This window comes from Palaemon carinicauda, chromosome 27 (genome assembly GCF_036898095.1).
Source record: "Palaemon carinicauda isolate YSFRI2023 chromosome 27, ASM3689809v2, whole genome shotgun sequence".
Taxonomy (NCBI): Eukaryota; Metazoa; Arthropoda; class Malacostraca; order Decapoda; family Palaemonidae; genus Palaemon; species Palaemon carinicauda.
In genome coordinates this window covers 16,868,371-16,880,736 of record NC_090751.1, presented here as the reverse complement: position 1 = coordinate 16,880,736, position 12,366 = coordinate 16,868,371, and the positions used below count along the sequence as shown (strand labels likewise).

The 12,366-nt window shown below is 32.9% G+C and overlaps 1 protein-coding gene across 1 annotated transcript; it reads left to right on the top strand.

The window, feature by feature from the left end:
- The first annotated feature begins 2,975 nt into the window (after nucleotides 1-2,975).
- On the top strand, nucleotides 2,976-3,783 carry LOC137621118 (pro-resilin-like). The gene is made up of 2 exons (XM_068351548.1): nucleotides 2,976-3,040; nucleotides 3,159-3,783. Exons 1-2 carry the CDS (start codon nucleotides 3,019-3,021, stop codon nucleotides 3,743-3,745), a joined length of 609 nt encoding a protein of 202 aa, XP_068207649.1. The 5' UTR covers nucleotides 2,976-3,018; the 3' UTR covers nucleotides 3,746-3,783.
- The last annotated feature ends 8,583 nt before the right edge of the window (nucleotides 3,784-12,366 follow it).

Sequence of the window (12,366 nt, the reverse complement as noted above, 5' to 3'; positions counted from 1 at the left end):
ATAATAAAAAAAAAAATAAGAAAAAAAACTAAACTTGACATAATGTGATCCATGATATCAGGAGACAAGTAAGGATACATTGCCAATAAATAAGGCCATAAGACCATTGGCAATATTTTTTACAGAATTACCCACCAAATAAACATGGGTTACATGAAGTTCTCACAGATGAAAAAGCTGAAAATATGGGGAAGTTTTACATATTAACCAAAACAACGTAAAACAATTTGGAACTTCGGACAATACTGTATCTTTGAAACTGTATGCAAAATTATCCAAACAAAAATGTTATTCATATACAGTGAAGGAAAACTAAATTTGATTTCAAATACTAAAGATATTTTCATACATAGCGGAAAGAGATAAACATTCTCTGAAATATTTTTTAGGATATAAACAGAAAAATATTATATGTGTACCATTGCAGTCCCCACCCCACCCCCTCCCAAAACAAATACTTCATTTGCTCCACACACCCAAGAACTGATGAACTTCCTATCAAAATAAACGCTTCGTTTCTTGATAAGAGTGTTGATAAGGTGATAAGAGTATACTACTAACGACGAAAGGTACGTTCCTGTAAATAAAACACTGGCAGAAACACAGACTAGCTCTTAAATGAAACCCATTTTACAAAATGCAACAAGACCAAATACTAAATTGCAATTTCTTCGACCAGCCACAGCCTTCTTAACACGACGATCTAATGAAGAAATTTCGTGTCTTAATTTAGATAAAACAATTAAAAAATGTCTGTTAACTTTAATAAAAACGTGGACAAAGACACTTTAACCTAATATTCACAATGACTAAAGTTTCAAATCCTGTAAAAGATACAGCTTTTTCCTCTTAATATATTGGAATATATCATCCTGAGATTTTGATGAAAATAAAAAGGCATTAGATGGAGAGTTTAATTCCAAATCTATAGCCTAACATATCGTATCCAATATGGGTGGTTTCCTTTCTTTTAGAAATGAGGGAGCATTTTATATGCATTTCCAGTAACATCAAATGAATTTTCAGTGAACAGTGGAGTACTCCAGAGGAAAGTGTCACCTATGTTGTTTATCCTCCACATTGATTTTGTAACGTATAGAACAGTTGGAGATGGTGGAGAAGGATTGGTTTGGTAACAGGAAATTAGCGGCCCTCGAGTATGCTGAAGACGCTGTCCTTATTAGCAAAATGACTGAAAGCATGAAATATCACATGAGGTTGGGCTTAAGAAAAATAGAAGAAACACTGATGATGAGAACGGAATATGTACTGGAATATGAATTATCATTGGAAGGAGAAAGGATCAATGAGGTGGGATCATTTAAATATTCAGGAACTATAATCTCTAATACAGTCTTCAAAATAGGAGTTTAATGAAAGAGTTAAATGCAAATCTGACAATGACTAGATTAAGTGAAATTTGGAAATCAAATCTCGAAAAATCAGGCTAAATATCAGCTTAGTGAGATCGGTGTTACTGTATGGAGACGAGTCGTGGTATATGACAATGAAACAATATTCAAAAGATTTTGTAGATTTGAGAACAAAGCCTAGAGAAAAATATATGGCAGGACAGGATTAGAAAAGAAACTATAAGAGAGATTACTCAAGTGCCATATGAGATAAGATCATGGTGAGAGGTAGATGGAGAAGATTTAGGCATGCTCTTCGCATTCCCTATTAGAGCTAGTTAACCGAACTGTCCACTGGGCTCCACAAAGTTCTAGAAAAATTGGAAGACGACGCCTACATAGCTGAGGACTATGAAGAATGAAGCAGGAGAGGATGCATGGTGAAGTATTGATTCAAAAACTGAAAATAAGAGACGACTGGTGATATCTAACTGAGGCCTTTTGCGTGAATAGGCAAAGGAGGAGGTTATGTTGATGATGATGATATCATCAACATCTCCCAACCCTATTGATGCAAAAGGCCCTAGGTCGGATTTCGCCAGTCAAAGACTGACTAAATCCTTAGAGGATTCATTGGCTAAATTCATCAAAGGATAGCCAGTTCCTTGTGATGAGCAGTGTCTAACGCCTTAAACCCAATCAGTCACCCTGCTGCCAGTGACTATGATGATATAAACATATATTAATCCATATAACACGGACAACCTTCTAAAAAGTTGAGAAAGTTGTCTTAGCAATGTCTACCGAAGGTGTATCCCACATCCTTCCGAGTGATAGTGTCCATATCATCTCTAGTCATGTAAAATTCACTGAAAAACTAAAAACTAAGTGGAATAATATATCTAAAGCAGAAACCTTAGTTCTAACATTAAAGGCAAAACAAAAATTTAGGAAGAACTACTATTCTTCGACTTCCATTACTAAAAAAATGAAAAATATATAGACAAGAAAGGAACGAAACCAGATATAAATGAATGTATACATAAAAAAGAACACTAAACTAATATCTAAATTTTACAATGATCAGAGCATTTAAAGGAATTGTTTCTAAATTGGTCCATTCAAGTGATGCTTTCCCAGTTAACTGGATTATTATTAGATAAAAAACAACTGCTAAGGAAAATTTGTGTGTGTATTTGTGAATGTGTATACATATACATATATATATATATATATATATATATATATATATATATATATATATATATATATATATATATATATATATATATCATATATATATATATATCATTTATATATTATATATATATTATATATATATATATATATATATATATATATATATATATATATATATATATATATATATATATATATATCGCGCACACATATAAACCTATACGTAATATATATAAAACCATATGAATATGAATGAACGTGTATAAATCATATAAGAACACACACAGACATGTACTGTATTGTCTATTAAATGGCCTTGCACAAACGCATGACCAGAATGGCCATCATGATAAGAGAAATCATGCAAGTCAGGAACTATATAAACTCGGGTCTCCCATAAGGAGACATCACTCAGTCGATCACCTCTGTAGATCCTGGTCCATTCCAGACACATACACCAGCAACGATGAAGGCCTTTGTAGTGTGTGGTGAGTAGCTATTAAATAACACTTACTTAATGAAAGTAACTCATAGATTTTATCGAAAGAATTTCAGACTTGAATATTTAGGGCAAATAATATTGTTTGCATTTTCTTCCTTTTTTAGCTCTTCTTAGCCTTGTAGCTGCAGACAAACGCCCAAGCAATGGATATGGAGCTCCACCAAGCAATGGCTATGGACCACCAAGGAACTCCTACGGTGTAGATAAGGAAATTGCTGCTTTGGCAGAGAATATTCCCGGCGGTGGAGTTCCTGGTCAAGACTACCCTATCTTGGCCTCCGTCCCTGATACTCGTTTCTCCTGCGATGCTCAGAATGTACCTGGTTATTATGCCGACACTGACCGTCAGGCTCGCTGCCAGGTCTTCCACATCTGCCAGGACAGGCCCAATGGACGCCGTCAGCAGGACTCTTTCCTCTGCCCCAACGGCACCATCTTCAACCAACAGTATCTTGTTTGTGATTGGTGGTTCAACTTCGACTGTGCTGATGCTCAAGACTTCTATTCCGTCAACGAACTCATTGGGGTTGTCGCCTATGACCCTTATGGTAAACATAGCAATGGCAACGGTAATGGAAATAATGGTTATGGATCTAATGGTAATGGCAATAACGGCCGTGGTTCAAATGGCAACGGAAATGGTTATGGAGCTCCACCATCGCTTTCAAACTCCTATGGTGCACCTTTCTAAATCAAGCATCCAATCATAATCCATAACCCAAAGAAGGATCGATTCCCTGCAATATCTCATCAAAGGGGGACAACATATCACTCATGACTGAAAATGAATCTGAAATCGTAGTTTCATGTATGTCAATGTATATTTTTGTATATTAAAAATATGAAGTAATGAAAAAATGTCTACTTACATCCTGCTCACATACTAAATATATGCCCTACCAAAGATCTGTGGAGTCCATTTTATTATAATTAAAAGGAAGTATTTTTACTTGGCAATGAGTCGAATATAACTCTTGCAGAGCTGGCCAGAATAAATTCCGGAAATATAAAATATAACATATATAAAAAGTAATAAATAAACGAAAATAATCATATAATAATAATATGAGAAAATGTTATAACAAGAAGTTGAAATGTTATTTATTAAACCTATAAAAGAGGAAGTTTAAAATTTGATGAATGGTCTGACATGCTTTTCTTAATAACACATAAAAGTCAATATCTTCACGAAACTTTAAAGTGGCATAAAAATAACTTTTAGTTAAAATACTGTTACAGTCATTGTGCCTCATGGGAACTGCTTCACAAGTGCAATAATAGCTTTGCAATTTCTTACGAAAAGCAAAAAGAAACTAAGAAGATAAAATGTCAAACACAAATATTATCGTTACAGTTTAGACTTCAAAAGTTTTAATAAAAAAACATTCAAAAGTTTTACCTGAGATATATTTGTTTTCAGTGTTAAAACTTATGCAAGTCATCAAAATAAAGACGTCAGCTGGATGGAGAAAAACGGAAGTGAACTTTTGAAGCACTGTCATTTGGTGACTCTTAACCTACCGTCTATTCAACAACTTATTCTTGATCCATTGCATTTAGATCTTCCAAGACGGTACCGTCATGTACCGTATGTAGTACTATGTTAGCAGTTAATTCTAATAGTCTTTCGTCTCCACCAGAGACTCAATACTACACAGTATTCTGATAGTTTTATTCCAGCTATGACCACTTTGTAGAATGATCTTCCTAATCTGGCAATTAAATCTGTGTAACTTCATCAGTTCAAATTTGCTGCAAATGCTCCTCTGCTAAACAGGATGACATAAGAAGTGTTTCATGGTTAAAATATCTTTTTTTTATGATTTTTCCTAAATATTTTATTCACTATTGCTCTATTTTCTTTCCGCACTGGGTTGCTTTCCATGTTGAAGCCCCTGGGCTAGTAGAATACGGATTTTCCAACAAAGGTTGTAGCTTAGCTAATAATAATAATAATAATAATAATAATAATAATAATAATAATAATAATAATAATAATAATAATAATAATAATAATACTCTCCCCTATATAATATTGAACAAGTGTCTGGCTATATATATATATATATATATATATATATATATATATATATATATATATATATATATATATATATATATGGATAAATATATATATAAATATATATATATAAATATATATATATATATATGGATAAATATATATATAAATATATATATATATAAATATATATATATATAAATATATATATATATATAAATATATATATATATATATATATATATATATATATATATATATATATATATATATATTCTTACGAAGCTGGTCTAGCGTAGAGTAAATAATCTATTCATGTATTTATCTATGTATTTCATATCTGCATTTTAAGAGAATAGCCAGCTCTTAAGGTGAGTTCCTCTCATGTAGATAAAAGGTTTGTATGTAAATTACACAAGACTTTCGTCGTTAATTTCATTGTATTCTTCATTCAAGTCAGTATATGTAAATCTACGTTATTGTTAAGAATTAACTTTTTATTTCACGTGGAATCATTTAAATATTCAGGGACTATAATCTCTAATAAAGGGTCTTCAAAACTGGAGTTTAATGAAAGAATTAAATGCAAATCAGACAATGACTAGATTAAGTGAAATTTGGAAATCAAATCTCGAAAAATCAGGCTATATATCAGTTTAGTGAGATCGGTGTTACTGTATGCGAGACAAGTCGAGGTATATGACAATGAAACATTATTTAAAAGATTTTGTATTATTATTATTATTATTATTACTTACTAAGCTACAACCCTAGTTGGAAAAGCAGTATGCTATAAGCCCAGGGGCTCCAACAGGGAAAATAGCTCAGTGCGGAAAGGAAAAAAGGAAAATAAAATATTCTAAGAAGAGTAACAACAATAAATATCTCCTATATAAACTATAAAAACTTTAACAAAACAAGAGGAAGAGAAATAAGATAGGAGAGTGTGCTCGAGTGTACCCTCAAGCAAGAGAACTCTAACCCAAGACAGTGAAAGGCCATGGTACAGAGGCTATGGCACTACCCAAGACTAGAGAACAGTGGTTTGATTTTGGAGTGTCCTTCTCCTAGAAGAGCTGCTTACCATAGCTAAAGAGTCTCTTCTACCCTTACCAAGAGGAAAGTGGCACTGAACAAGTACAGTGCAGTAACCCCTTGGGTGATGAAGAAATGTTTGGTAATCTGTGTTGTCAGGTGTATGAGGATAGAGGAAAATATGTAAAGAATATGCCAGACTATTCAGTGTGTATGTAGGCAAAGGGAAAATGAACCGTAACCAGAGAGGAGGATCCAATGTAGTACTGTCTGGCCAGTCAAAAGACCCCATAACTCTCTAGCGGTAGTATCTCAACGGGTGGCCTACAGAAAAATATATGGCAGGAAAGGATTAGAAATGAAACTATAAGAGAGATTACTCAAGTGCAATATGAGATGAGATCATGGTGAGAGGTAGATGGAGAAGGTTTGGGCATGCATTCGCATTCCCTATTAGAGCTAGTTCACCGAACTTTCCACTGGGCTCCACAAAGTTCTAGAAAAATTGGAAGACGAAGCCTACATAGCTGAGGACTATGAAGAGTGAAGTAGGAGAGGATGCATGGTGAAGCATTGATTTAAAAACTCAAGCTAGAGACGACTGGTGAAATCTAAATGAGGCCCTTTGCCTGAATAGGGAAAGGAGGAGATGATGTTGATGATGATGCTATCATCATCATCAACATATTCTCCCAATCCTATTGACGCAAAAGGGCCTAAGTCGGATTTCACCAGTCAAAGACTGGCTAAATCCTTAGAGGATTCATTGGCTAAATTCATCAAAGGATAGCCAGTTCCATGTGATGAGCAGTGTCTAACGCCTTAAATCCAATCAGTCACCCCGCTGCCAGTGACTATGATGATATAAGCATATATTAATCCATATAACACGGATAACCTTCTAAAAAGTTGTGAAAGTTGTCTTAGCGATGCCAACATCTCTCCACTTACCGAAGGTGTATCCCAAATCAATTCTTCCGAGTGATAGTGTCTATTATCATCTCTAGCCATGTAAAATTCACTTAAAAATGAAAACTAAGTGGAATAATATATCTAAAGCAGAACCTTAGTTCTAACATTAAAGGCAAAACAAAAATTTAGGAAGAACTACTATTCTTCGACTTCCATTACTAAAAAAAAAAAAAAAATGAAAAATAAATAGACAAGAAAGGAACGAAACCAGATATAAATAAATATATACATAAATAAGAACGCTAAACCAATATCTAAATTTTACAATGATCTGCGAATTTAAAAGAATTATTTTCAAATTGGTCCATTAAAGTGATGATTTCCCTTTTAACTGGATTATTATTGGATGAAAAGCAAGTGCTGAGGAAAATTCATGTGTGTATTTGTGTATATATATATATATATATATATATATATATATATATATATATATATATATACATGTATATGTATACATATATATATATATTACATATATATATATATATATATATATATATATATATATATATATATATATATATATATATATGCAAACACATATAAACCTATACATAATATATGTATAAAACCCTATGAATATAAATGAATGTACATGGATCAAATAGGAACACACACACAGACACACACACACACACACACACACATATATATATATATATATATATATATATATATATATATATATATATATATGTATACATACATATGTGCATAGTAAAATAGAAAAAGGAAGTACTGTATTGTCTATTAAATGGCCTTGCACAAACGCATGACCAGAATGGCCACCATGATATAAGAGAAATCATGCAAGTCAGGAACTATATAAACTCGGGTCTGCCATAAGAAGACATCACTCTGTAGATCACCTCTGTAGATCCTGGTCCATTCCAGCCTTATACAACATCAACGATGAAGGCCTTTGTAATGTGTGGTGAGTAGCTATTAAATAACACTAACTTTATGAAAGTAACTCATGGATTTTATCAAAAGAATTTCAGACTCAAATATTTAGGGCAAATAATATTGTTTGCACTGCCTTTTTTCAGCTCTTCTCAGCGTTTTAGCTGCAGACAAACGCCCAAGCAATGGATATGGAGCTCCACCAAGCAATGGCTATGGAGCTCCACCAAGCAATGGCTATGGACCACCAAGGAACTCCTACGGTGTAGATAAGGAAATTGCTGCTTTGGCAGAGAATATTCCCGGCGGTGGAGTTCCTGGTCAAGACTACCCTATCTTGGCCTCCGTCCCTGATACTCGTTTCTCCTGCGATGCTCAGAATGTACCTGGTTATTATGCCGACACTGACCGTCAGGCTCGCTGCCAGGTCTTCCACATCTGCCAGGACAGGCCCAATGGACGCCGTCAGCAGGACTCTTTCCTCTGCCCCAACGGAACCATCTTCAACCAACAGTATCTTGTTTGTGATTGGTGGTTCAACTTCGACTGTGCTGATGCTCAAGACTTCTATTCAGTCAACGAACTCATTGGGGTTGTCGCCTATGACCCTTATGGTAAACAAACATACCAATGGCAACGGTAATGGAAATAATGGTTATGGATCTAATGGTAATGGCAATAACGGCCACGGTTCAAATGGCAACGGAAATGGTTATGGAGCTCCACCATCACTTTCAAACGCCTATGGTGCACCTTTCTAAATCAAGCATCCAATCATAATCCATAACCCAAAGAAGGATCGATTCCCTGCAATATCTCATCATCGGGGGACAACATTTCACTCATGACTGAAAATGAATCTGAAATCGTAGTTTCATATATGACAATGTATATTTTTGTATATTAAAAATATGAAGTAATGAAAAAGTGTCTACTTACATCCTGCTCACATATCAAATGTATGCCCTACCAAAGATCTGTGTAGGCCATTTTATTATTATTAAAAGGAAGTATTTTCAACAGCCAATAAGTCAAGCTTAAGTCTGGCAGAGCTGGCCTGAATAAATTCCGGAAAGATAAAATATAACATATCAAAAGTAATAAACAAACGAAAATGATCATATAAAAGAAATATGAGAAAATGTTATAACAAGAAGTTTAAATGTTATCTATTAAACCTAAACTTCTTAATAAAAGAGTAAGTTTAAAATTTTATGAATGGTTTGACATTCTTTTCTTACCAAAACATAAAAGTCATTATCTTAATGAAACTTTAAAGTCGCATAAAAAATAGCTTTTAGTTAAAATACTGTTACAGTCATTGTGCCTCATGGGTACTGCTTCACAAGTGCAATAATAGCTTTGCAATTTCTTAAGAAAAGCGAAAAGAAACTAAGAAGATTAAATGTCAAACATCAATGTTATCGTTACAGTTTAGACTTCAAAAGTTTTAATAAGAAACACTAAAAAGCTTAACCCAAGTTATATTTGTTTTAAGTGTTAAAACTTATGCAAGTCATCAAAATACAGCAGGATGGATAAAAACGTAAGTGAACTTTTGAAGCACTGTCATTTGGTGACTCCTAACTTACATCTGTTCAACAACTTAATCTTGATCCATTGCATTCAGATCTTCCAAGACGGTACCATCATGTACCGTATGTAGTACTAAGTTAGCAGTTAATTCTAACAGTCTTTTGTCTCCATCATAGACTCAATACTACACAGTATTCTGTTAGTTTTCTTCCAGCTATGACCAGATTGTGGAATGATCTTCTTAACCTGGGTGTTAAATCTATGTAACTTCATCAGTTAAAATTTGCTGCAAATGCTCCTCTGCTAAACAGGGTGACATAAGTATTGTTTCATGGTTGAAATATTATTTCTCATAATTTTTCCAAAATATCGTATTCACTACTGCTCTATTTTCTTTCTGCACTGGGCTGCTTACCCTGTTGGAGCCCTTGGGCTTGTAGAATCCAGATTTTCCAACAAGGGTTGTAGCTTAGCTAATAGTAATAATAATAATAATAATAATAATAATAATAATAATAATAATAATAATACTCTTCCCTGTATAATATTGAGCAAGTGGCTGGCTATATATATATATATATATATATATATATATATATATATATATATATATATATATATATATATATATATATATATATTCTTACGAAGCTGGTCTAATGTGGAGTAAATAATCTATTCATGTTATTATTTATGTATTTCATATCTGCATTTTAAGAGAATAGCCAGCTCTTAAGGCGAGTTCCTCTCATGTAGATAGAAGGTTCGTATGTAAATTACATAAGACTTTCGTCGTAAATTTCATTGTATTCTTCATTCCAGTCAGTATATGTATATCTATGTTATTGTTAAGAATTAACTTTTTATTTCACGTATTTTGTTAGGAAGTATTAGGAAATCTGTTCAAGAGTGTTATATGCTCCATACAAGATATGAACAAGGGCTTCTGTAAATCATTTTTTATATTTCTAAGAGGTAATCCATCACGTTTGTGAGAGAATACCAAATCCTTATATTTGCCAAATGTTTTGCAAGGTTCTTGAAAAACCCTTGCCCCGTGTTTTCGAAGGTTCTTGAAAAACCTAGAGTTATATTTTATCTTTTTTCGTTTTATTCGAGGACAAAGAATGGCGAAGCTAGCTGAGTGTTGCCGTGCAGCGAGGTTAATTCTCCTGTTCGATACGAGATATATAATAACTCTGGCGTTGCTAGAAGCCAGCCCCCAAGCCACGAGAATAATCTATTTAGAATAATCTAGAAGTTACTATGTTCATATAAATGTGCCCCCACAGATGCATAGCAACAGAAGAGAAAAAGCCTGTCCTGTGAACGAGCCAAAGTTCATCCCTCTCTCTCTCTCTCTAATGCCTCAAGAGTGTCTTCTCCAAAAGGATTTTGTGCCCAACGTATATCGTGTGTTGTGTGTTAAAACGTTGCTGAAAATTTGCCAAAGGTTTTAAATTTATTGTGTTGTGGTGAGTGCTGGTATTGTGTAAAATTTAATTTCCAGTGAAAGAAGTGATTATATAATTTTCAGAAGGCAAATTATTTCTTTTATCTTTCCCAGGTTTTATTTAGATTTAATATTTCGAGCCCAGTGATTACATAATTCTCAGAGTTTAACATTTCTTTTGTCTTAATCTAAATTTTGCTCCGACCTAATATTTTAAGCAATTTATTTTCCATGTAAATTCTTTCAAAGTGTTGTAATTTTTACATATGTTTATTTTTGTAGAGGTATTATTTCAATCGCCTGTGTTTTCACAGTACTCTTGTATCCCTGTTAAAGAATCGGAGTAATAGGATGTTGGAACTGTTCTTAATAATAATTGTCTCGCTTTGTTTCGAGTGTATTTAAGAGACCTTTGGATATTCGGTGATTTTTTTTTATATTGCTGTCTGGGAGTTAATCTTAGAGTTTGGTTGTTTTCATATGACAGATTAATGTAAAAACAAACGGGTGAGTTTGGAACTCGAGAGGTCCTGTAGCTTGCCATATATATGTGTGTGTATATATATATATATATATATATATATATATATATATATATATATATATATATATATATATATATATATATTATATTGTATTTTGGTACCCAGACCACGGGATTATAATACACACACATGTATATATATATATATATATATATATATATATATATATATATATATATATATATATATATATATATATATATATATATATATATATATATATATATATATAAGGTTTTCGCTCATATAAGGTTTTCGCTCATAGCAAATTAAAGTTTAATAACGAAAAGACAGCAAGAAAAATTTCTCTTCATCTTACCTCTTTATTCCATTAACCAACGTATCTAGAATCTATTCCCATCAACAGGGCTGCATAAAAACAAGGAATTATGTTTATATTAGAAATTAATAAAACAATTTTTTTCTTAAAATGTTTCTGTAATTGATGGGGAACCAGCGCGATGGATGACACCCCTATGGGAATCGATGGCGACCTTCAGTGATCGTCGGGTAAACGAGATTTACTGTAGTTTCCAAAATTACAGTTTGGACAAGTATCGACTCCGGATAGTGTCCTTGAGCCCAAAAATCTTATCAATGGCTAAAGAGTATTTTCAATTAAAACCTAAAATCAACATAAGGATACAAAGTACTCAGCTCTCCCCGTCAATCGGGTGGGGTAGGGGAGGGATGGAGTAGTGATACCCTGGTAAGAGGGGGTGCATTTGCGTATGTCTACATATTTATCGAAATATTTAGAATAATAATAATAATAATAATAATAATAATAATAATAATAATAATAATAATAATGTGATACGCAAATATTAAATTTAATAGTCAAGATT

Excerpts from the sequence above, each read along its gene's own strand:
- LOC137621118 (XM_068351548.1), top strand. The coding sequence starts at position 3,019 with ATGAAGGCCTTTGTAGTGTGTG. Across the intron at positions 3,041-3,158 it reads GAAGGCCTTTGTAGTGTGTG|CTCTTCTTAGCCTTGTAGCT; the intron begins GTGAGTAGCTAT and ends TTCCTTTTTTAG.